This window comes from Meleagris gallopavo, chromosome 10, assembly GCF_000146605.3.
Source record: "Meleagris gallopavo isolate NT-WF06-2002-E0010 breed Aviagen turkey brand Nicholas breeding stock chromosome 10, Turkey_5.1, whole genome shotgun sequence".
NCBI classification, from domain to species: Eukaryota; Metazoa; Chordata; class Aves; order Galliformes; family Phasianidae; genus Meleagris; species Meleagris gallopavo.
The window spans coordinates 26,907,652-26,934,564 of record NC_015020.2 but is presented as its reverse complement, the minus strand read 5'-3'; the positions used below and the strand labels follow the sequence as shown (position 1 = coordinate 26,934,564).

Sequence of the window (26,913 nt, the reverse complement as noted above, 5' to 3'; positions counted from 1 at the left end):
TCTCCAAGAGGTGGGGCTGAGGAAGAATGTGGTCAGGAACACGCTTGGGCTCCCTCTCCTGCAGCCACGGCCGCTGCCACCACCACCTTCCCATCAAGTGGTCTCGAGGGAAGGCAGTGTGATGTGAACCAGCCCCAAGCATTCACCAACTGGGATACTCTGGACCGCATCGAAGGGTGAGATTGAATGCAGTGAAAGAAAGATGCAAAAGACTTCTTTGCAAACATGAACCTGTCTCGGTGGAACGCTTCCTTATGACTCCATGTTGTCACAACTGAATAGGACATTACTCAAGTCCAGATTAATGCGTCACCTCTGCTGTTGACAGATAAGGTGTTCTGAATATCCTGAAATAATACATTATACATTTTAGAAAATAAAGGTCTGTGACGCTACCAGGGGCAGTATATCTGAGGCGTCAGGGATGCCACTGCGTGGAGACGGGCAGCTTTTTATCAGACAGTTCAGCTCAGCTGTTCCAGGGGAGCGCACAGAGGGGAAAGCAGCCTTGCCTGACCTCTAAGCACACCACTGCCTCAGGGCTGAGGGTGAGGGGCTGGGCAACTTGCCCTCATGGAGTTAGGGAGGAGAGGGCTGCTGATGTACAGCCTGCAGATGGACAGGCACAGGTTGCAGGGCTCGTGGCGAAGCTTCAGTGGCTTCTAGAACTCCGAGGTCTGGCTTTTCTTCCTCAGCGCTGGAAGCAGAGTATAGAAACACTGCTCAGCTCTTCAAATACCTCTCTCCTTCCCAAGCCTTCTGCCCCAGCCAGGATACCCCTCGACTCCAGGGACTTGGGCAGGTCACGGCTCATCGTATCAAGACTGCTTTTCCCGCTTGCTTCCCCCTGCTGAGCAGCCCTTACGTGGCTTGGAGGAAAATGCCTCAGGCCTGCGGCTGTACTGGCATCACTGCCGCTGCCCTGGTGCAAGCTCTCATCAGGCAAAGCTTCACTGCTTTGGTCCACGATGGCACCCACATCAAGCCATCTGCCTGCATGCAGGATGAAGAAAGACCTGCTGACCCCACCTATAGCACCAAGAACACTGTCCAGCACAGGAGACAAGCCCAGAGAGCACTGGGACTTGGGGGAAAAGGCGTGCTGTGCTCCCTTGGACGCGCACGCCTGGAGGGAGAGCAGGGCAGCATCCCCAGTGCTCGTCACGGCATCTGCGTCGGAGACCTGAGTGCTCCCTGTTCTGCCCCCACAACCTTCCTTCTCACCGAGTTGGGGGTCAGTGGTGCTCCTACTACGTCAATGATCTGGTCCTTGGCATCTCCCTTGCCCTCCTCGATGCCGAGCCCTGTCTGGCCGTCTGGATGGGTGCCTTCCACACCGAGGGGGCCGATGCTACCAGCTTTGGCCAGGGCCTCATAGCGATGCCGTAACATCTGCAGCTCGTATTCGCAGTTGGCAAAGGCTTGCTTCAGCTCATACAGCAGAACCAGGTCGCTCCGCAGCTCGTTGAACATCTGCACGATCTCCTCAGTGGGCATAGGGTTGAGATCTGGGGAGAAAAAGGAGCCCTGTTAAACACCCAGAGATGCAACCCTGTGTCTGAAGATCCCTACTGAGGTCCAGTTCCAATGGCAGACCTCCACCGCCCTACACCATGCATTCCGCTGCAGCCAGTCACACATATGGCTCATCATATCAAGACTGCTAGGAATAGCTACGAGTTCTGGAAAAGGATGAAGCTTTGCATATTTGCCCTTGCATGTTGTAGCATGCGGCCTGCTGTCTGGCCACATGACCCCACCCTGCTAGCACTGTGCTCACCCACACAAAGCCCAGGTGTTTTTCTGTACTCCGAGGCACATGGCTAGAGCTCCAGAAAGCCCTTGAAATGCATATGCTTTGTAAAGCGGGAGTGGGAGGGCAGAAACCCCCTCCTTGCCCTCATGGAAAGTGAGCTCTAAGAGGCACTCAGAATCCTTCCCTAAGGCTCAGCTGGCACTCAGCCTCAATCCTACCATTCTACTAAATGCTTATACCGCAATTAATCTCCTTCCATCTCTCCTTTATTGTCATCAGAAGATATACCTATTTTTTCCCTGGACTGCTCCTGAAAGGGAAAAAACAAAAAACAAAACCCAGTGACTCCTTTAGTTTAAAAGCAGATCAGTGAAATCAGCCGGGTTGAGCTGCTTTTACCAGCTGCAGGAGGCTTTCAAAACCGCACACAGTCTCTGAGGCAACGTATCAAGCCAGGGACCCATTGGCCCAAAAAAACTAACAAAAGTTCAAAGAAGTCAGGGCTGGGAGCAGGCTCAGAAAGCTTTTGTAAATCACCGATAAGGATTTTTATTTTTCATTCCCCCAGGCACAGCGGGGGGAAAAGGGGCCATCAGGTATCCAACCTAAGGGCACCGTGTGCCGGGACCTGTAGGACCTGTAGGCTCTGTACCTGCTGCATGGAGGGCAGCAGCTGCACTGCTTCCCCTCCAGCTACGTGCGGGCACTGTACACGGGAAGTGAACCCTTCTTTCTGCTGCTAAGACACTAGAGTTCAAGAGTGAGGGCTGTGTGTTTACTCGCCTTTCAGCAGAGATGCTCCAGATTTTCACACAGCACGCCACCTATAAAGGGGGGATGAAAAGTCCCAGACGCATTTTGGACTTGCCACCATGAGCAGTAAATTAAGAGGAAACGAAGCTTGAAAGCGAGACAGGGCAGCCCTGAACAATGTGTGTGCCATGGTCACTAACGCACTCAGAAGTACCTCTCCTGGCACGGCTGAGATTTGCCTTCCTAATACTCCGCTGCCTCTCTTGATAGTTAAAAAGACCCAAACAAGAGAGAAACAAAGGGTCTTTTAAAACATTTTTCTACTGGGAGGAAAAAAAAAAAGCCCTGTGCATCTTGTTCTGGCTTTTACCCTCTTTCTCTTTTTTTTATTTTAAACACATAAAATATTTTAAAAACCATTCACATACTGTTATTCAAGAAACTGGCTGTATTACTAGGGGAAAAAATAGCCCATCTCAAGAACAAAGGCTAGCTCTGTGTGTCTCTTTCTCTCTTGCGTGCCCCCTTTACTCACCTACTCCGAGTTCCATCAGCATCTGCTCCAGGGCTTTAATCTTCTTCTGTCCCACCGAGCTTGGCAGTTTCATCTGGAACACAAAGGTAACAGAGCCACACAGCTCAGAGATAGCCCTCACTCACAGCCGTCTAGTTCAAAAGGCAACAGAGCTTTTCTTTTTATAGTGCAGGGGGAACAAAAAAAGAAAGGGAAAGAAAGGAAAATCAAGTGGTAAGAGAAGGAGACAGGGGCTGAAAGTTTTCAGACTAGGTCCGAGGGCAGGTATTGAAAAGCCCGGTCGCGAAGGCTTTTATTTTCTCTCTCGTGTGTGTGCAAGACACGCTGTTTTACAGTTTCCATGTGTCACTGAATTAACAACAAAAGTTCTTCTTGGCTTCAAACCCTCTCCCGCGGTGCCCAGCCCATCAAAGGGCTCATTTACACAGTGGCTAATGTGCAATGCTGCCCTACTTTATTCGCTTTAGCCGGCCTGATTAGACTCATGCGCTAACAGACTCACTTCTCCTTTTACCTGCTGAGCCCCAGACCTGTGGGATTCATTTACAGAGCGGGCTTTATAACAAAGGGGAGAGACAGAGAGAGCACAGTTACTTGACTGGCGGAAGTGTGAACGCACATTTACATCGGAGCTAAGGGGCCAGGTGAGAGAGGCAGCATCAGATGTGAGCTATGAAAGGGAATCGGAGCTGGCCAGGAGAGGAAGAATGCATACACTTAGCAGGGTCCTTCCTCTGCATTCATTTGGGCTCTAGCAGGAGTGCGAGCTGCTCAGACCAAGCGTTTATTAGATGACAAGCTGCACAAACGCAGCTGGCACAATATGGCAGGGACAACAGGGCTCCAAGCCCTGTGGATGCATCCGCTAACAAATGAAAGAACATTCTTTCCTCGACAACGCTAAAAGACAGACCGGGAGAAAGGCGATTCGCAGTGCCAAACACCTTACTGGCCATCCAGCTACGGCTGGCTATGTCCTACTGCACCTCCACAGCCCCAGCTTTTCCACCCCACCCCTGCAGCCAAGGATTAGAGGGCACCTCTGTCCCATTTTTATACCCTGGGAGTCCTGGGCTCTGTGTCTGGGCCAGCCTGAAGCACCATGAAATGATCCTGAGAGCAAAAGACTTTGGTCCAATGAACTGTTCTGCCCCATAAGGAACCACCCAAAACTTTTAAGACAAGCAGTGCAGCTCTGCTCGTGCTATCCCTGACTTCTAGGGCACAAGCCATTAACAGAAAGCCCAGCATCGCAAGACCACTGAAGAGATCCGGACACACAGTACCTGCACGATTTTCAGAGCCCTGAGAGTGTCTTCACTCTTGCCCCCAACACCCACATCATGGTCTTCCTAGCTAGAGACAGGATGCCCTTTGGTCAAGCACCAGTGACAAAAGCACTCTGGACTTCAAGTCAACTGCGGCAACACAGGACAAGAAATCAGAAAAGTTCACGGCTGGCTAGGCAGACAGACAGCAGGTCTTGGTTTGCTGTTTCTAGGAAGAGCACAAGCTTTTCCTGAGGAGGCTTTCACTAGCTCTAGAAACTATTAGCCACACAAACGACTGCTCTGGCAAAACCTTCAAGTACCGTGTTACCTGCTCCTGTCCAATGGGGTCTGGTCAACAAACACCAAGCCAAGGCCCTTACCGATGCTCCCAAAGATCAGAGGACGGGGCAGGCACAGACAGCACAAGTCAATTTCACTACAAATAATGGAACGCCAGAGATGCTGAAGAGGAATGGGGCTGTTTGTTTAGTTTAAAAGTATATCAATTAAACTTCCTTTCAATTCAGGCAGGAGGATCTGTCCTGTGAAGAGGAAGGCTTCATTGGTTTCTCAAAGCAAGAGTATATTTTAATTTTACCATCATTAAGAAAATGTTATGATTTATGTGGCTGCTGTCAGACTAATATCTTTAGAATTTAGCTGGCTAAGCCAATTCATCTCTAAGACTGATGAAGGCTGATTGCTCTCTATGCAAAATGTATTAAAACTAAATGAGCAGTCTATTACTCAAATGCTGCTGATAATCTGTTAGCCAGGGTCCGTTAGCTGGGCTGCTTTGTTGCAGGAGAGAAGTCTTCATGTCCTGTATGGCTCAGAGAGGCCCAAGCTTACTGCAGCAAGCCTTCTTTGTTCTGATGCCTTCGGCAGCTGACCAGAGACACGCTGGCGTGCTGGGAGTGCTGCATCAGCTGTCCTCGTTTGTGAGGAATGAGGCAGCCCACAGGGACTGCAGGTCACAGCACAGCTCCCCGGCTACCGATGAGCACGCTGGGATGGGAGGTGTCTGAAGGCCCTCTCTCTGCATTACCAAAATGCAACATTCAGGGCAACCTCAGTGCTTCCCCCACAGCTCCCGGGACGCTCTTGGCGTTGTTGTGGACTAAGCCCTCTGCAGGGGCTAAGGGAAATCATGTTCCTCAGAGAACTCCAGCAAGCAACCACAGCTTCCGAGGTGAATGGCATTTGCCCTTTTCTTTCCTTCCTTATACTAGACCATTACTGTTATTTATTATCTTTAAAGTCCCCGTATAATAATAATACCTGGGAAACAGATTGCTCTAGTCAGAAAACTGATTAGCTGGGATTTTTGAGGTTACTATATTTTGGATGCTCTACTCCTTTGACAGCTTCTCCCTACAGCCCTGTTCACAACACCAGCCCGCGCTTATAATTACACCAACGTCGCTTTTGATTTAAGGACTGCAATCCTCTGTCCTTGCTATAAACAACCTGCACTAAACACATGAACCACATGTATCAGGAGAAAAATAAATAAAGAGCCACAGAAAATTGCGCAAACCAACAGCACGGGGCCCCAGAGCCTCCCTGCACAGAGGCAAAGCCTTGCTGCTCCAGGGAAACTGTGCAGAGCTTCCAAATGATACAGCATTTTCTATGCCTTTATTTAATGCTTGAGACATCCTGCCAACAAAACCTTGCTAATTCACACTAATGACCGGGAGACCTACTGCAAATTAATTGCAAATCGGCAAAGCTCATTAAATGAACAAACATGATAAGAAATAACTGAAGATACAACCTCCCCAAACGGACTCGTTTCATTTGTTTCTGTGTGCCACTCAATTTTCATGATTTATGATAATACTTTTAAGCACAGTCATAAATGTATTTGAGTTTGTTTTGGAAGAGTAATGAAGGCTGTGTAATTGCAGAGCCTGCAACACAACGCCCTGTTGTGTCCTGCAGCATCACCAGCTGGCAGGTAGCAATGAGCATGGGGATCTGTGCTGGGAATGGGACAGGCCTGCAGAACCTACAGGAACAGATTCAGCTAAACCCCACTTGTGATTATATTTCTATGACCATCTTAAATGTCCTGCTCTTGTAAATGCTCCATTTTTAGCACTCCCAAAAATCCTGCGTTGATGATCGAACTTTTTTGTTTGGTCTCTCACCAAAAGCCAAGAGTTTTAAATGATTGATCAGTGGTTATTTGGACATCTCACATGACATTTCGTCCTCCCTGCTACTGCACTCCATTTTAATTCAAGACATTTCCTCGAAGTCATCCTTCCCCAACCCCCAACAAAACGTCCTAAAACCGTTAATCCCAAGAACTCCACACTTCTGACCTGTGTCTCTGCAGCTATAAAACTGTGGTTTTACGCACCAGGTCCGTTGTTCAGCATTATAATACAGCTCGCTGACATTGAAAACCACCTTCTTTGTGGATTTCAGCAGCGTTTCAAGAAAACTTTCTCATTAGGCACTTTCTTCATGGATGTCTTTAGAGTACTGAGTTGTTTAGTGGGTTTCCAGGAAGACGGAGTGCTGAAGTTTCAGATGAATAATGCTGTCTGCATTTTCTGGCTGAAGATGGGGAAAGAAGGTCAATCTCTTCCCTGCTGCATGGCTCTACTCTGCAGGAACACAGAGCTTCCACTTCTGCACGGTTTTAAGACTCAAGGAAGGAAAGAACCATATTACGTATTTCAGCTTTAGAGCTCCGGAATTTAAAAGACCCCAACAGAGGAATTCAATTTCAAGTATGAATGTGCACATTTCTGGAAATTTAAAGGGCTTAACTGCTCAGAACTAAAGCAGTACAAAGAGAAGTGGATGGGTAATTACAGTGGATATAAGCAAAAGTTGGAAAAGTTTGAAATTACACAGATATTCTCTGCCTCAGTGGATGTACACACCTTCCTCTGTCCCAGCTTACAGCCACAGACCCCGTGTCTTACAACAGCCCTGCTGATCTGCCAGACTGAGATTTAGGAAAGATAATAATTAAAAAAAAAATATCACAGTGCCATGCCATCCCTATGATGCAACGTAGCATTAAACACAGTGATCCCTTTGAGAAGGCACGTGACCATCAGCTCACTCCATCAGTGAGGCTCAATGCTAAATAAAACAATACTTTAGGAAAACATGTCCACATTAACTTTTGTAAGTGGTTATTTCAGGTTTTGTTTTTAGACAGAAGTCAGATGTACCTCACAAATTCCCAAATCAATTGTGCATAAGTACAAACTATACTTCAGTCCTCCTAGTAGATGAAACCAGCTTTACGTGCTGGAGGACTACACCTCCTCCTATTTTAGAAACCCCATCCCTGCACCAGAGTGCTCTCTTTCCATCTGAGAGTATAGGAAGGCTCTGGCCCAATGCTCTTGCACAGCACAGAGCTAGATGAAAACATTGATGGATGCATTTTTCTTCCAGCAATTCAGCATTAATTACCCTGCAGGTTAGTTAAGAATCTCAGCGTTGGAAGCACGTTGGATTCACCTTCACTAGTTCATTCAAGATGTTCCATCCTTCTACTGCTCTCTGAAAAAATAAACACTCCCACATTTTCATCCTATTTACAGACGTGCATTTAATTAGGAAACACACCAGCACTCACTTAGGCCTAATTAAAGGGCATGTGATGCAACATGTCCGTGGTAAAGCCACAACATGAGTTTGATCCAGCCTGCACCATTTGTTCATAACATTTACTCACAGAAACAAGCGTGTCATCCTCCTCTCGTGCCTCTGGCAGGCTCCCCACGGACATTACTCTCTCCCACTCTCTTGCAGAGTGCAAAATTTACAACTTCACTACTGAAAAACTGCTAGCAGAAGCAACAAGCACAATTCAGCTAACTGATGCTGGGAAGTTCAGACCTGGAAACGTATACTTTCCCACCTAACAAGAACGTGCTGACCACCACCAGATTATCCTACCGAGATGCCTCAGACTGCGATCAATATAAAACAGATAAATTATTAATTGCTCCAAGTAATTAAATTTATCAAATCCAAATAAACTGATATTTTATGGAACTGCTTCCAAAGCTAAGCCTCTGAAGGGACAGTATTGATCACAGGACAGACAGATGTTTCACATGGTCACAGCCGATGAGGTCTGGGTTTGCATTAATGACAGGCAAGGAACAGAGCCAACAGCCTCTGCTACAGAGTAAACAGGCACTGTGCTCGGCCATTTAATTGCAACTCAGACCAAATAGGGAGGATAAACACACACACAGCCCCCATCTTCCCCTCAAGTATCATTCATCTCAGTGCTGCAGTAAGCACTCAGTTCATACTCCAAGAAAAAAAAAAAAAAAGATGGAAAAGAAGTCACACACACATTCCCCCTACAACCACAGTAAATTCTTACTCATTAATCAGTGCTAAAAACAAAATGCTCAGCTGGCTAGTAAATATTTAAAAGCTGTTGAGTGTGAATATTTGAATCAATGGGTACTAAAGCTGTACTTGAAATTTGCCTCCTTCTACTTTTATTAATTGGTTAGAGGGGCAATTTGTCTACAAGATGCTGGTTAGCAGAAGGGGCCACCCTGCTGTTTGAAAGCCTTTCCTGAGAGAAGATGGCCAGCTCTGAATGACCAAGCTGCAGTCCTTCCTGGGGGCTGAGATCTCCACAAACTCCTTTTCACTCTCAAGTTCTGTTTTGTTACCACATGAGACATCACTCAATAGATTTCCTTACAGTTCCTTTGTTTCCAAAGCCGTGACAGTAGAGCAAGGACACAGATCAATACTAGAAACACACAGGAATAGGGACAAATGTCCATCCTTTTGCATCCATCAGCTTCCTTCATAAAAGCACCACTGTTGCCATTCAACAGCACTAGCTAACCATACTTAAAATTTGCAGACAAAGCTGAGAAAGGCAATGAGCAACTCAAGGTAAAACACCGAAGAGAAGTTAAGTATGCCAAAGTATGCCCTGAACAAAATGAAGCCTAAGGTTAAACTGAACATGAAGCTGAAGTTAAGCTGAACACGACACGGCACAGAAACAGTGGTGAATTCAAAACAAACCCAGCTCTGCCCTGCAGAAGCAATGCATGGCACAGATCACAGACGTGTGGTTACTGTTGGTTTGGCCGCATCCTGGAAAAGATTCAAGATTAACAGCTCTCATTTTCCTTCCCTTTAGGCAGGCCCTCAGCAAAGCCTTCCTCGTGGCTCCCTGCCCTCCCTTCAGTCTCTTCCTCTCCATTCCCCATACAAATTCCCCACTCATCTCTCATTTCCTCTGGCTCTTTGGCTACCTGCCCTCCCAGCTGAGCAGAGCTGGTATAACAGGAAGCTTTCTAGAAGTAACACTTAGAATTAATAATACATTCCTGGTGTTATTTTCATAACAGCTTCACTAACACCAAAGGCAAAGGTGTAAAATTCCTTTTCAAGGAACTCATGAAAGGCTTTACTCCTTTCCCAAACATCTGCTACCACCTCCCGTTCTCAGTGGCACCAAGGCAATACACTGACTTGAATTAAGATGAAGCTTTTCATAATGCCCAGCTTCCCACTGCCATTAGAGAAACTCACAATCTGTGCTGTCAGGAGGCAGAGGGGAAATCCCATGCAGAGCAAGGGCACGGGGGCTGTGGCCTTCTTTGCCCGTGGCCACAGCCCTACGGAGAACAATAGGAGACTGAAGCCATTGTGATAGAAGGCAGCTTGTCAAACTCACTGGAGAAGATTACACTTCAGCGTCTGCTGAAGGAGAAACTTTCAGTTATGAAGAATAATGGCTGTAAGTGACCATTAATCCTAGGAAGAGAAAAAAAAAGTCTTCAAATTCAGCCTGTGCATAAGATATTTGTAAGCTTCCCCCAACAGGGGGAATTTTAAAAGCCTAAGCTGCTGTCATTAAAACTACTAGGAACAAATTAAGTTGAATACAGATCGCTACCTTCTTCTTCAAGGACACATTTCTATATATTAATTTTAACTCAAGTTATCAGACTAATTGTAAATCTTCAGGAAATAAAAGAATCTCTCTAATCAAAGAGTAAGTGCTATTAGCCTTGGGATGGTATGATACATTTCTCACACGTGACAGAGGTTGAGCCCCCATTCTCAGCGCACCTAATCACAAAGGTGTAAAGCATGATGGCAAAGTACAAAATAGAGAGGCCAACAGTAGCAGTTAGGTGAGGAACCCTTTAAGTCTTCAGGCAAAAGAACTGCAGGGTATCACAAGCCTTCAAGGAATCATTTTCCAGTGTGCTCAGAGCAAAACACCTCACAATGAATGTTGCCAGAGTACAGCTCTCCAGCCCAGAACACCACTTCCCCTGCAGCCCCAGCCAGCTCCCACTCTTACCAATCCAACACCACTGGTGTGGAGAGGGTTTGTCATGAAAATCCCACAAGTGAAGTATTTGGATTAGCATGGATTGTCAGCTTTACTTTATACCACTCAGCACTTCAGCACCTCTCACCAGTTCACAAGGCCTGTACTGATCTTATGTAATCACTTCTCCCCATCATCCATACATGAAGGAAGTCAACCTATTAGGAGGAAGAATTAAATAAAGAACCCGGGCAACTGACTAAAGACTACAAATGAATTCATTTTGCTGGCTTGGAGGGAAGATTCATGTTTCCAAGCAGCAAAGTGCTATTTTTCCATCTAAACCAGTGATTTGCAATCTTTTAAAATTTACAAACGACTGGTACTTATAATACCTGCATTTACCTCAAAAATTGTAAGCAGGAGCATATGAAGCTGCTTTAGGTCATCTCAGGAGATTGGATACCGTAGGCTGAAAGTTGCTGAAGCAGACTGCCATGCCTTAGCTTACCACTGCATTTTCTAAGCATTAAAATTAAACAGGAAGAAGCCTGTGGCACCTATTTTCACAAAGGATGGGATCTGAATTGTGCTGCTTGGCACACAAAAAGGCTGCTGGCTTTGCCAGATGGTTCCATCACTGACAGGTTATTGCTCAGTTTCCCTTTCAGGGGGAAAAAAAAAAAATAAGAAAGATCAACCATCACTTACTAGTTTTCAAAATCTAAATCAATCTCCATAAATTACTCTATTTATCTTAGTGCTGGAGAACACATCTGCCATGCTTCCATAAATCTCAGCACACGCACTGAACTATTGCCCATCACTTGCTGTTTTTTCTGTTGGTGTTTTTTTTTGTTTGGTTTGTTTGGTTTTTTTTTTGGTCAGAGGTTTGGTTTTATTTTGGGTTTTTTTTTCTTCTTCCTCAAGGCTGCAGCCCCTTTTCACACAGGTAACCTGTAGGTGGTGACACTTCTACACTAAGGGGGTCCCCCCCCAGTACTGGCTTTGCACAGGCATGCCACCTTTAATGTGCACATACACCAGCAAGTTAAAGCAGCAGCATCCCCATCATGTTTTTATTAACAGCCCCAGGGTATACCCAACAAGATCTGAAACTTTTCTGACATGAAAGCAGCATCCCATAAAATATTCTTTAAGGTGATCTAGAAAGTGGGGGGGGAAGGGCAAGAAACCCAATTCTCCACCTTTGCTACAATAATGCAACTAAGGATTCTTTTATTTGGTTAGAAAAAGAAACCAAATTTGTCCTGGGCAAACAGGATTTTGCTATCAAAACTCTTCTGAAAATATTCAGCCAAGCAGGCAGCTTTACCTGACTTTGTATCCCAAAACGTGTCGCTAAGAGACAGATCTCAAGTTTTGCAGATTAAACAGCAAGAAAGTTCTTTTCTCAGAGATATCTGCATGACAGGATGAACAAAGGTGCTTTTCCCACGCATATTTTCCAAAGCTAGATACTGGGAATAAAAAGGCTAAAAATTGGATGCATTATGCACCTCTCTCTTTACAAGCCATAAGCTGAAAATCCAGTCCTTAAATGCACCTTCTCAACTACTAACATAGGTGCTCTACATGGCCTGTGACATTTAGCAGCAAGCTGTTTGGATTAGACAGCTCCGTTTGTGTCTGCCACGTGTGTCCAAGAGCCGAGTGGACACACCAGTCACAAACATGAGCAAGCTCAGGTGCCCCTGCAAGGCAATGTGCTGGCTTCCACAGAGCCAGCATTCCTAGTTTCTGAGTCTCCACATTTATGGAATTCCTTTCTTATTTTAGAGGCAAGATCTTGACTTTCTTTAGCTATAAAAGGAGAACAGGCAGACTGAAAGATATTAAGAGGGGTCCCACGGGAGCAGAACAACAACCTACCCTCTGGCTTCGCAGCGTGACACCTGCAGATTTGAAGTCAGGAAACTTGATGCCAGCAGTCTCAGGAACGGCCTGAAAGAGATCGAAACAGGATGTGTTGATGGAGGAAACAAAAAACACAACATCTGATAGAGACACTATCTGAAGGGGAAACGCCGTTTCCTATGACAGAACCACCTGCCACGGCCACATGTCAGAGCTGGGAGAAGAAGAAAATCCCAAACAAACTCACAGTGAAAAATACTGGGGCTAAAGGTACCTCTGCAGAGCTCAAGCACTTTGTTAGTTTGTTTTAAAAGCACTGCTCTCCGCAAAGCCTCATACCCATCTAATGAGCATAAACCCCAACCCTAAATGGTGGTACCACCATATGCATATTTGCACACTATTATCCCTGTCTAACCTGGCCCATTTCACTGATCAAAATAGCCCAAGACTTCCCAAGTCTGCAAATTCTCTAATGTAAGAGCTGAGAAACTTCTGATCTGCACAGATATGAACCCACTAACGAGGATATGCAGATCATAAGGACTGCACCCCTCCAGGGAAGCCTGCTGTTCATACACATTTTTCCATTTGTCCTTTAATTAGACAGTTCTCTTTTTCCCCACTTCAAATTTTAAGCATAGTAATATGAGAAAGTAAACTTCTAACACAGCTGCTTGACAGCACAGCATACAGCTGCATTTAAGCAAAATGGAAAAAATAAATGTAATCCCATAAACATCTGTGCTGCTGAGCACAGGTGAGCATATTTTTAAGTGATTAAACCAGGCTATCAGCAGGACCCTTTGCACAGAATAGCACAGGGCCCCCCGGATGGGTCAGTGATACTCATGATTGAATCTAACAATAGCCACAGTCACTGCAAAATGCACGCTCAAACATATTTTTCCAAAAGGAATAGTTATCTCAGATCTCCCAATTTCTTTGGAGACAGCATTCGCCTTGCTGCTCCATCATTTCTGTGCAAGAGGCTCTGCAGCTTGCTCTTTGTTCATTCCAGATAGGGCTGACACAAATGAGAGCCACCCCACGATCAAAAGATGCTGAAGGACAGTGACTCAGTTCTTCAAGTTCCCTGCCACTGACTCCCATTGCTGTATCAACTACCTATATGCCTTCGTTTGGAGATAACACCTTGCAAATCACTTTGAATGCTTGGCCATGCAGATTTTTGTTATCTCTGGTCACCCCAACCATCAGAGGCCCCAGGAAGAATTTTCTAAACGTGCCCATGGTGGAAAAAGTTCTCTCTAACTACCAACTTTTAGGGGATCACTTTGAGATTCAGCAGGTTGCAGCGTCTCTCCCTGAATTATTAGGGAGAAAGAAGGCTGCAACCAAAAACCAGTCCTCTCTGCTTCCTGTGGATGAAGGCTGGCTTTCAGAAGCCCCAAAATCAGCTCCCCAGTCTGTTGCTGAACACCCTGACGCAAGCACTGAAGGTAAATCAGCACTGTTGGCTTAGCTGAGCCAACTCTGACTGCACTCAGAACATAAGCAATTAAATGAGTTCTTTTGCCTTGCGTGCCTGTACATGCTGTAAACGCTTCAACCTCAATTGACTCTTTGGTAAATGATTTTCCTTTGTTGAAATGATGCTGATGCAGCTCCCGATTCAAATTCTTAGTTAAAATACAATTTTTTTCTTAACGTTTCCCAGCTATGGTTGGTAATTGACTCCTAATGGACTCTGTCATGGTTGAAATGATGCTAGTGCAACAACAGAAACTGCTTCTCTGCCCACCTCGGTGTGCCTATCCAGTACATGAATGCAGACAGGCACCAGCCCCACATGCATTTAGTGCTAGATTCCCTCATCTTGGCATCCACAGCATCCTTCCAGTCCTATTCTCCACCATCACCTTTTTGTCATTACCACTAATGATGAGCCACTTTATTCAGAGGACGACAAGTGAGTAAGCTTTAACAGATGAGCCCTCAAGGGAATTCAGTGCACAATGTCCCCAAGCACTACTGTAGTCATTATGTTGGCTTGGGTGTTGGGGGAAAGTTTTAAGGTAGTGGTGGCTATTAGGCACGCTTCACTGGGCAATAACTCTCTAGCATTCACTTCTTCTCTCCCCTCTCTGCACAGAACCTTTTGGAGGATGATGACAAGTGTTCCCTGATCACAATGTGGATGGACAAGAGTTACTAGTGATTAGATGGAAATATCTGAGATGTAACAGCCCCTTCCTATCAAAGATGCTGATTTTAGTTCAGTTCACACTGCTCTCTTTCCAGAAAATGAAATTAAAGTAACATCAAATGTGAATCAAAAGCTGTGTTCTGGGCTTCTTAGACTTCAGCTTGGCTCAGAGCTCCCATAATGCAGGAGTATTACAGAATGGCTGGAAGGGACCTCTGGAGGTCACTGATTAAGCAGAGACACCCAGAGCAGGTTGTTCAGGCCCACATACGGGCAGCTTTTGAAGGAGAGAGACTTCACAACCTTTTTGGGCAACTTGTACCAGCACTCTATCACCCACACAGTAAAGAAGTGCTTCCTGATGTTACACAGAACCTCCTATGCTGCAGTTTGTGCCCATTACCTCTTGTCTCAGCACTGGGCACCACTGATAACAGCCTGGCTTTGCCCTCTGTGCACCTTCCCTACAGGTATTTATGAACATCGACAAGATCCACCATCTTTCCTCCTGTCCTAAGCCTCCTTTCTTCCCAGCTGAACAGTACCAGCTTCCTCACCCTCTCCTCATAGCAGAGATGCTCTGCTCCATTTATCATCTTGGCGGCTCTCTGTTGGACTCTTTCCAGAGTGTCCATGTCTCTCTCCATGGACACAGCATCTCAGCAAGACCGCTCTGATCACAGCTGAGGCTCAGGAGAGAGACATGGAATCAGCTTGAGAAAACGTTCCTGAGAACCAGGAGCGTGGAGGGGATGAAAAACCTGGACCAGGAAAAGAAGGCAGGTGAAAGATAATGGGTCTGTGTAACAACTCTGCACAGCAGTAGCAGAACACCCTTAGGAGGGTAGAGACAGATGTTTTTCTCTCTGCCATGAGGCATGAATGGTTGGCTGACACCATTTCATCCTGTTTCTCAGGTAGGGAAAGGAAAACATCATTTAAACCAGCACTTTTCAAGTGGGAAACAGAGAGCATACTAGAGTTCTCTGCAAATGGCTGACTTCCAAAATTCATCCAAAGAATATCTGCCAGAATACAGCCATCAGCCAGTCTCCCCTAAAATGCTGAAAGCCTGATACTGGTAGAATTGCTGAAGCAAACACATGTTACCCAGCCAGATCACAAAGAAGGGAGAAAAAAAGATAAATGTTTACAGGCTTCTCTGTCTCTTTCTTCTGTGGCAGCTTCTTCTTGGGAGCCTTGCGTTCAGCACGTCTCTGTTCAGTGGTGGTGTCAGCAGCTGTGATGAGTTTCTGCAGATCTTGCGTTCTCTTCTCTCTCTCCTTCTTTCTGGTTTCAATTTTGCGGAGCTCCTGAATGAGATATTCTTCTTCTGCCACCTGCAGACCAGAGCACAGAAAGGCAATCATAGTAGAGGAGGCCTAGCAAGACAAGGGGGCCATCTACTGATAACAACCATGCTCTGGATCAGCTGACTTTAAGTTCCCCTGCCTAGGCAGAGGGCTCGGATTTATAGAGCACATTACGCTCTGCAGAGCACAGTAAGACGGCTTACAACCTAGCAGGTACTGTATGGCAACGTTCATGGTCCACCCTTCAGCAGCTATCATGAGTGATCAGTCTCCCCTTCAGACAAGGAGAATGAGCAAAGACAGAAAGGGTAAAAAAGCTCTAATATGCTATAGCTGCAAATGCAGTGCTATGAAAAGCTGGCTCCCCCCCAGACACGTAATTACATTACATCAAATATCAGCACACCAATATATGTGGGAAAGACAAGCAGAGTCATTACACACATAAACTTATCACTCCGTAACCCTCAAAATAAAGAAGTTTTTTCATACATGCTACTGATATCTAAGGACACTGATCTGAGAACTTGGTTCTATTCAGAGGACTGGAACAGTTAAGTGTCACAATGAAGGTACTAGCAGTTACCAGGACATAACTCTGTTTATCAGCTCTCTCACCTGTACAGTCAGACTCCTTAGTAATTGTCTCTTTGTATCCTTTAAAAATGAGAACTCCCCCCACCCCCCCAAAAAGCAGTACTTAGGTGTTGCTGTTTTCTTGTTCAGTCTTTTTTCCCTTTCCCTATTTTCGGCCTATTTTACCCACCCTCTGACTTAAGCCTGGCATAAAAATTTGGGGGCAGCAATACTCTCTTCTCCATTACCTGTTCTGGTGTCCTATTGTACAGCCTTTCCAGTTGTTCCTTCCTCCTCCTCTCATGGCCAGCATCAAAAACTGGGATTTTCAGGTCTGTGCCTGGAGCTGCACGAATATTAGCCAGCTTGGCACAGATGTGGTAATACCGTTCCTTCAGATCTTCCACAGATCTTTTCTGAGGAAGACATCAAAAGAGAGGGTTATATTATAAAAGAACTAAGCAAAACATTGCACAGTAACCAGATAAGGACACAGTAGCTGAAGGATGTCAGGTGGGGTGTAAGAGAACACCGGGGATGAGGATTACCAGGAAACTGACAAACACACCAGAGGCCTCCTCTGAGCTGCTGTCATAGCAGTGGCCATAGCCAAGAAGGCATCAGCTGCAACAATTCATTGCCCAACATTACGTGGAACCTAAACTATGTTCTATCACAAGCACTACAGGTGTTTGGCCTGCCCAACTGGGCAGACTCTTGTTATTTCACTTTGTTACATGCTCTTCACCCAAGCATTTCAGAAGGCAACAAAAGCCTCCAGCTCTTGAAAGCTTTCTGTGGGAATCACATCACTGCCAAGTCACCAAGAGGTTACAAGAGATTTAGGACCATGCCACCAGGATTGCATCTTCAGACCACTGATGGTCAATACTTCACCGAAGAGATGACAGAAGCCTGCACTCAGATCAAACCTCAAGTCAGAAGTAGCACAAGAAAAAAATCCCAGTCTTCGAAGGGAACATGAGAAGATTCTTCTCCCAGGGCTGATACAACAACAGAGAACACCTATCCTGCTCAGTTAAACAAACTCCCCAGCTGCCTCATCTTCAGGGAATCACGAGTCGCTCTCCTGGCAGGGACAAACCTAACTTTCTAATAAAATGCAACAGGGAATGAGCACAAGTCACAGTGGATTTAATTACAAACAAAACAAGCAGCAATGCCCTGTGCTGGAAATTCAATATTCCCTGCTGCCAATAATTCATTATTTTCCCCTAATTAAGTTGATATAAAGGGTAATTTGCTCTTTGCGGTGCAGCAAGCCCTACATGTGCTGTAACAGCAAGCTGCCAGCAACACCTTGGCCCTTGGGACTCACCTTAAACTGCTGGTGATCATAGCGGTCATGAATCACCACGAAGCGCAAGTCAAAACGCCGAGCCAAGTCGAAGAGGTGGTCTGTCTCTGCTTTGGTCCACGCATCGTCATGGAGATACATCTGGTACTCCTGCTCTGAGTAGACAGGTACCTGCACTGTCTAAGCAGGGAAAAGAAAAACATGGCAGCTCTCTTACAACACTACCTTTCTCGCATAGCCAGCTGATAGGAGCTGAAATTCTGGAGGCAAGAGCAAGAGCAGCAGGGTGACAGGAAGGATGAAGGATCAGGGAGGCACTGCGAGAATCCTGAGCAATGTGCCCTGATAGGAAGTCTAAAGTAGGCAGAGGAATTTATAAGGAGCAACATCTCAGCACCGCAAACACGACATCCAGGAACTACTGCCTGGTAGGCTGAAGCCTACTTCAAGTGGTAGACATAGGCAGAGTCACCAGCCACATCCTGAAAATAGGTTGCAAAACTGCCACGTAAATGTGAGAGTGAAATCAAGGCTGGGCCAGCTTCCCTCCCTTCCTCTCACACAGCAGCACCAATACTTTGGCATCAGCTGCTCTGACAGTTGATTCTAATTGAGCTGGGATATGCCTGCTGCCTGGGAGCAACAGGATAGACAAGAAGGGGTCCTATTGCTCAGTATACTTCCCGCTTTGATACACAACCCACTTCTTTCAGAGCACAACCCACACCAAATATGAAGATCTGAAAGACCAGCTGCAGTACAACTGAGACCTGTAAGCCTGGCAAACAGCTCTGCCTTTCCTTCCTCATCTACCCTTTTCCTCAGCAGTCCATCCCAGGTGCCCAAAAGGTCAAATCCACACCACATTCTCCTGCTTAAAACTGCTCTGCAGAGGCTTTATCCAGAACAGAAGTGTCACATAGTGCTCCCTTAGATTACTAAAGGAACAACAAAAATACTTAAAGTCACTCCCTCCCTTACCACTCCTGCAGTGGAATTTTGCTCTGCCTGATGAGGTCTTGCAACAAAAACAAGAAAACATCACATGCATCAAGCAGCACACACGCTTCAAAACCTCCATGCCTTCCTGAGTCCTACACCAGAAAACTCATCCTCATGAACTCCACACAGCCCCTTTAGATCTCTCCTGCCTTTCTTCCAGCACTTAGACACGGAAGCACAAAGGTGAAGAATATCTCTTGGAGACACCCTGCACACACCTCAGCCTTCAAGCACTACTTCTATCAAAAGAAAAGCCATCCTACTAGACACCATAAGGATGTCCTATATACTTCTTTAGAAAAATTTTCTTTTTTAAGAGTAGCATACATATAAGAAAAGAGCACAGCCCTGTGCAGTGGATGGCAGGGAAGGTGGCAGATCCCTGGTCATAGAAGAGAATGAGACAAACAAAGAGCAGTCCCCACACACCTCCTCAGCCTCTCTCTCAGTGGCTCACAGGCTTTCCCAGCTATGACAGACTACACAGTGGGGACTCCTTCAAAGAGAGAACTTATGAGAGTTACTTTGGTTGCTTGTATTAGTCACTTAAGGTTTTAGCACTTTGTGGCCACGCAACTCAGCATTTGAATTTGCAGTGAAACAACTCAAAGCTGGATGAGCAGAAATGGAAAGAGACTTCTGAGTACAAGGAACACAGCTAAGCGCTGCAGTGCTGGAAGCAAGTCTTCTATAACAAGACAAGCTCTCATGAGATGGGAAGCCTGAACATCAGATGACCATCAGTTCAAATGCAATACAGCCATGAAAATGCAAACAAGAATCTACAAGAGGATTTCCAGCAGAAACTGAAAGGGCTTCAGTTGCATAACAAGACCTTGTCCGGAATACCAACTACAACTCAACTGACCAACGCTCAGAAAAGATGAACTGAAATGGGAACAAGTAAAGAGAGGAGCAACAAGGATGAGTAATGGGGTAGGTAGCTTGTCCTCTCTCCGCAGACTGGATGAGAAAGGAGCCTAGTGAAGGAAGTCTGAAAGGGATCTGACTGCAGGCTTCAAGCATGCTGGACAGAATGCAAAGAATACTCACAGGATGGAGAAGAAAAAAAAAGAAAAAAACAACTGATACAGACAAAGAAATTGGCTCACAAGAAAAAAAAAGTTGCCCATTTAACATGGAGAATTCAACCTGGAAATGAGAAACGGAGCAGACAGTGACTGGAACAGCTTCCCAAGCAAGCACAAGGGCAGGGAAATCCAACAAATGGAACTTGATCAGTTTATGAAAAGGACTGGATGGTGCAGGGCCTGAAAGAGACAAGGATTCAATGGCCCAGAAAACCCCTCTCAGTCCTACATTTCACACTATAACCTCACACAGTGATGGGCTTTAAATTAGCTGCAACTGCTCAGGAAAGATCCTGGAGCCATGAAACAGTTCTGTGAAAACATCAGCACAATGCTAAGCAGCACTGAAAAGACAAACTGAACAGCAATAATGATTAGAAAAAAGGAAACACAGCCAAAGTGCAAGCCCACCCTACCTCCAGAACAGCAACATGCACTCAAAGTCCACCCATTCCTAAAGAAAGGATATTTGAGCACAGTGGGCAGATACAAGTCAAAGCACGGAAAACACTGTACACAGCAAGGACAGTTTACTGTCTTGTAACTCAAGAGCTCAAAAGCATCAAATGAAATACACAGATAACAGTTATGAACAACACAGAAGCACCTCTTTGCACTACCCAAAATTAACCTGCAGAACTCACTGCTGTAGAACATTCACAAAGCAAATTTCTGCCCTGAATACACCCACTATTAAAAACAAGTTCCAAGTTAAGAAATCCCCAAGTCAAACACCAGCAGAAGCTAGCAACAAATGTGCTATATTTGCCCCCTTCTCATACTCTTTCTCCAAGCCTTTATGAACAGTAGGCAGAAAGAGAATTCTGGCCAAGACAAGCCTTTCAAGCCTTTGCTCTGACACCAGTAAAGCTGTTTTCATGTTCTCATTTCACAGTGGTTCATAGGGGAAACTGGAAGCACAGAGAAAAGGCAAAGCAACTGAGCAGGAATGGAGTTGAAGAGTTTGAGTGACCAACAGGACAGTCTGCACAAGGATGTGGGCTCATTAACAGGGCTGAGAGACACAGACAGAGGTATCATGTATGCAAGAAGGATCCAGGAGAAAAGTAGGGAAAAACAAATAAATTTCTATGACGTAGCAAATATCTGCAGAGCTCCACACGAGTGCTTTCTACTCTCCCTACCACAGATCCACAGCAAAAGTAACAACTTGCCCGTAATATTACACAGCTGTGTGGGTGCACACAGATGGCAGAGGTCTGTACCACTAATCTGTAGGCTGCAGCCTTGCTGAAGACTTTTCTGTCTGTCAATTCACAGTACACGATAAAGTTAAGGAAACAAGAATCATATAATTACAACACCCAAGTGTGGTCCCCTCTGATAAACTTGTCTGAACTCAGCCAAAAACTGTTAGAGAGGTAGAGTCTTAGAGAGATAATTGTATTGCCAAAGTTTCCTGCAGACAGCTAGGTAGGTGCCTTGACTAAGTGAGTCCTGTTTCAGACTTCCACCCTAGACATCAGAGAAGAGATACCACAGGAGGTTCTTACCAGCGTCCCAACAAAAGAGAAAGCATCAGTCAGAGTCTGAGCCTTCTAACATACAAGGTCAACCAACCGCTTAACTCTGCAGGAAGCCAGGCTCTGTTAGTGCTGATGCTCTACGGGTTGCAAACTTAAAATGTTGTATACAGTTACATACAAGCAGAGCTTCTGCGGAATCATGTGATCACATGCTTTTTTTTTTCCTTCCTCCTTGAGGTTTGCATCATAAAGGGGGTTAAATGACATAATGGAGGCATACTAAGTCTCCTCCATCCTAACTTTTGAGGTCCTGACTTTGAAATCTAAATCTTGCTGTAGCTTCCTTTCTGTAAGCACATGAAAGCACTAACCACTCAAAGCAGATACATCTGGGACAAAAGACAGCAGGAGATTATAACAACACATTGTGATAATTTAATATAAGATGCAAAGAACAGGGTACTGCACTACACTGATACCACAGGAGCAATTTCAGAGGCATGTGATATAATTCAGTATCTGTGTTGGAATCTGGCCAAAAGGCTGCAAGCCAGCGTTTTGGCCAAAAAGCTACAAGTGAATTTTTTCATACTGGGCAAGATAACAAGACTTATGACTTCAATGCCTCACTCAGAATAGAGCATTTTACTACCCACAGCCTGTAATCAGGGAGAGGACATTGGTTAAGAAGCTAATTAGATGGTGCAGTGACTCCTTACCAAACTGGTGACTGCATCCCCGAAACACAGAAATACTCTGGCAAGCTCTGACCACATACTGAGCCCACTTAGCTTGAAGGATTTGGAGACTTCATAGTCTGAGGTTACAAGGCTGCATGCAGGTCATGCTGCAATTTAAAATGCAACTGTCAAATCCATTTCAGCCTTCACACATTGAAAGAACCAGCTTCCTGTCTGGATACTCAAAAGGCTGACGAAAGGATAGTTTGCAGCTGCTATTTATTCACTTCTATTTGAAATCGACCCCACTTACTTTATTGAACCTGGCAAACGGGTAGTCCTTTCCCTCCTCTGCTGCTCTCCTCCAGTGGTAGAACATAGCTCCATCTTTTCTTGCTGGGTTGGTGAAAGGCATCCATTTCCAAGGTCGGACTTTCTTCGACCCCAGCTTTGCTTTGACTGTTCGATAACCCTGAGTTGTGTCACTTGGCAGCAGCGGAGGTGCATCCCTGTGGTGGAGACAAGCACCAGCTGAAGAGAAGCAGGAAGAAGCTCAGGACAACCCAGAGCTCAGACTCAGAGTGGGATTTCCCACAATATCTAGGGTGGGAAAACTTGAATTTCAATTTTATTCCAGGATTTGCGCTTCCCAAACTGCAATGCTAATATGCTCAGCTCTTCCATGATACTTCAGTGCTGGCCATGCAACAGCACCTAACTCTAAATTTCTCCAAGCCAACTCTAGATTAGTGCTGACATAAGCTAAAGCGCAGGTCAAAACTTCTAAGGTAAAAAGGATGCGGAGATGATTACATACTGTCAGAGAAATAATTTTCATTGTGTAAGTTGAAAGTTGCATGCATCAGAGAACAGAATGCACTGCATGGATAATTGTGAACACAGTCACCTGGAAAGCAAACTATGCAAGAACCCTCTGGCACAAGGGCGCAACCCAGAGCAAGCCAAATACAGGATGCAGCAGTACTCTCTTTGCAAAAGTAAAAGCAGGTGCTATTCCCAGCACAAAAGAAGAGCATTAGATAAAGAGAGGTAATAACACTGCATTGATTGCACTGGCCTGCTGCACATGGACCTAACTCACTCCATACACAAAGCAAACCCCTCAAATTTAGAAGAGAGGCAAGCTACTGTCCACCGAAGTCCAAGAGAGGGGCATGCAAGTGGGCCAAGCACAATGGGCAATGACTTTGGAAGGCAAGACTGCAGATGCACGCAGATACTGCCCTGCCACCAAAAGCCCAGGCTACAACCTGTACAGATGAACTCAAGCTCTTACTTTTTGTCAGAGTAGAGGAGTGCATAAACTTCTCTGTGCATTCCTTCCGGCCTCTTAAACGTCAACGTCTCTGAAGATTTCTTGGATTTTTTCTGAAACAAAATATTTGAATTTTAGTTTCAGACATGGCAATCCCCAAAGGAACACATAAAACTACAAGAGCTGGTGCTCTGTTACTTCTTCATTTCTATCTGTTTATAGACACCTTGAGTTTCTCCAGAAAACTGCCAGTTCCTGTGGAAGACACTGACAACAAAGCACGCCTGCTTTCAGTGATAGCACTCACTGCTACTCAGACACCTGTTTCTGAAAACACTTTGATCTGCTGACCTTACAGCAGCCCCATGTCAAAATTAAGAAGAATCGCTTACACAAGTAAGCCCTCGCTCCTGTCTCAAGTGTCATACTCACACGGTAAAGCTTCTGGTTGCTTTTTGTTTTTTCCCCACGTACTATCCTCATATTGAGAATTCAGGACAGACAATTCAACCTAGCCCTTAGAAAGCTTGTCAGAGCTGATGGTTTCTAAGACACACTCCATCTTCTATAACCTACACAATTTTATGAAGAAGTAATATTAACTACTGCATTATCAAGGTACACTTGAGTGAGCCAAGTTTACTGAGTAGTCCACAACATTTGGTCTTTCTAACTACTTACCGTGTCACTACTTTTAATATACTTGCTTACCATAGCACCACCTCTTTTAAATAAGAATATTTTGTGACAGTAAAAGTAACTCCGTAACATAACGTATTGAACAGACACAGTCAATTCTAGTAAGAAAATTCAAAATCCCATTAAAAAAAAAAAAAGCTATTATCTTGAACTACAACTCCTATCCATACAACTTCATAACACACATTCATTATATTAGTACATTTTTACTCCTAATCAAATATCTTTCTCTGAGCTTGTCAATCACTTTGCATAGGAGCAATGTAAGGCCAGCCAGAGCAGCTACCCACAGGTCACCATATGACCAGTTTGAATATTGGCTTCTAAAATTCCCCCAGCGTTTCCAGATTTATTAAAAGTTAATGTCAGCAAGTCAGAGATCACCTCAGCCAGCTCTTTTAGGACCTGAGAACAAATTACCTGGTCCTGTTGATTTAAATGTTTTTTATGCCCAGTAATTTTTTAAAGCATTCTCAGTCACTAATGGACTGGAAAGTACTTCATCGTTCTCCTGTTATTTAAAGACATCAATCTGATTCTTTTCTAGTTGAGAACAGAACTATTTCCTGAGCAAGTGCTGCACCGTTATTACTGATGCTTATCTCTCTCTATGATAATGGATTATGCCTTTGGTATGATTTCATTTCTGTACTGTGTAGAAATTCCAAATGCTTCACTCACAGCTGCACACAGCCCCCACCACTCCTTCCAAAACCTCCCACTTTCCTTCCCTTTCCTCTCTCTTTCCATTAGACAGCCAAATTTGACAAGAACCCCATTTTGTCATCCACTTCAAAAGAGACAGATATTCTCAGTACTCCTTCAACTCTCTGCTAGCCAAAGAACAAGTGCATCTCAACCAAAGAACTCACAACTCTGTGCACTCAGCAGCACAACATCACAGGCTGAACGCAACCGGTGAACTGCTTGCTGGACACACTTTACCACAACAATTGATAATTGGTGATTGTAACACTTCAACTTCTAATTAGTGAGAGTAATCAGTTTTCCATTACCCCAATTACAAACTACGTGCTCTATTCCTAGCAAGGCAGTCAAAAAAATCACTTCAGAGCCAAACATTCCAGTGGAAGCAAGCAAAGACAGTAAGGAAGGGAGATAGGGGTGTTTTTCATTTTGTTGTGGCTGTTCTTTTCAGCCAGTACACAGGCTTTACTTCAAATGAGATCATCTCTGCTACAAATAGATCCCTGGGGATTTCATTTCCCCTGCACCACTTTCCAAGCACCTCCACATTCCATTTTTAGCTGTGAATTGATTTTCCCAACACCTTGCAAAGCACGGAACAGTAAGATCTTGCCTGAATTTTAAACACATAAGGCAACAGCACCCAGTAGTATATTACCACAGAGAATGCAGCATACTTTCTTAACTATTTCCCAGCTTGCCCACATTCCCACAGGCAATGCTTCCCAGTTGTCCCAAAGACGAGGCACACAGCTTGCCCACATGCAGCCTGCTTGTTCAGTTTGAAAGTATTTATCATTTAAACAGGTCAGACAACGTCTTTGTCTTCTCAAGCAGAGCTGCTTTGTATTACTTACATATGCTTGGGGGCTAGACGCTAAACACCTTTTTCTCTTACCCTCACAAGTGGAGAATTTTGGAGACAGTTGAAAACATCCTGGGTCCAGGCCTGGCTCACAAGGACACTATCTGCACAGTTACAACTAAAATACTGCCCCAAATGCTACAGCACCAGTAACTAAGAGCTACAGGAACCCAGGAACAGAGGCCTGCAGGCATGTCTAGGTACACCACAGGAACCTGAAAATAAACATGCTATGACAGGAACGTGTTTTATTCCATCTTTTCTCAAATATCCACCCCAGACACCACACAGTAGGTCCATCAGAACCCAGAAAACAAGCAGGAGCCGTTTGGCTCACCTTATCTGAGTTGATGATATCCTTCTTGTTGATGGTGCCCGTGTTCTCAGACTCCACACCCCCCAGCTCCAGGATGTCCCGCACATCTGCACCCGTCGCCATCTCGCTGCCTGCCTGCTGCCTTTGCCCGCCACCGTCCTGTCCAGCTCCGGGGAGGGGGAGAGCAAAGAGCTGGAGTCAGTGTGCAGCTCCTGGTGGTGGCACATCCACTGAAAAACACACATGTGCATATATGTACTGAGCTGCACGGATGCAAGTACACATATATAGATACATACACCCTCATATAGGTACACAGACATGCAAACATATACATACACACATTTAAGCATACACACACACATATATACACATATCTGTACATACACACAGACCTAAGTGCACGCACACGCACCTACACACACATACAGAACACACAGACACACTCATATAGATACACGCACATGCAAACATACACATATGCACACACACTACACTCACACATACCCCCCCACACAGCCGCCTCCCGCCCCTTAGGCCCAACACCGGGCCCTCGCACCCCACCACCCCCGACAGCCACGCACACCATCCCCGCGCCGGCCGAGGGCACAGCGGGCTGTCGGGGTCGCGGAGAGCCGCGGCGGTCCCGCTTAACTCCGCTTCTCGGCCCCCTCCCGCCCTCACCCGCTCCAGCTCCGCGGCCACCGGGACGGTGCAAGCAGCACACGGGCCCGGGCAGCGCCACATCCGGTCCCGCCACGCCGCAACCGGAAGTACCCGGAGCCTTTTGTGCACGCACCGCGAGGTTGGGTGGGGGGAGGAGGAGGAGGGCGGTGCGAGGAGATTCTGTGCTCTCGAGTTCGAGCCCCGCTCCCGCCAGGTGGCGTTGCCGGCTCGGATCTGCGGGCAGCG

At 45.6% G+C, this 26,913-nt stretch overlaps 1 protein-coding gene across 3 annotated transcripts; it reads right to left on the bottom strand.

Annotated features, from left to right (window-relative positions):
- Positions 1-234: 234 nt before the first annotated feature.
- On the bottom strand, positions 235-26,783 carry DMAP1 (DNA methyltransferase 1 associated protein 1). Of its 3 annotated transcripts, none has more exons than XM_003208788.4 (10): positions 26,686-26,783; positions 26,023-26,231; positions 23,435-23,526; positions 22,451-22,646; positions 17,899-18,057; positions 16,808-16,975; positions 15,825-16,010; positions 12,516-12,587; positions 3,045-3,117; positions 1,162-1,508 (listed from the first exon to the last, which is right to left on the bottom strand). In XM_003208788.4, exons 2-10 carry the CDS (start codon positions 26,122-26,124, stop codon positions 1,162-1,164), a joined length of 1,395 nt encoding a protein of 464 aa, XP_003208836.1. In that variant the 5' UTR covers positions 26,125-26,231; positions 26,686-26,783. The 3 variants fall into 3 exon arrangements, with proteins under 3 accessions (XP_031410790.1, XP_003208836.1, XP_019474366.1); XM_019618821.2 differs by lacking the exon at positions 26,686-26,783 and adding an exon at positions 26,586-26,605; XM_031554930.1 differs by lacking the exon at positions 26,686-26,783 and having other exon boundaries at positions 235-1,508; positions 26,023-26,124.
- Between the last annotated feature and the right edge of the window lie 130 nt (positions 26,784-26,913).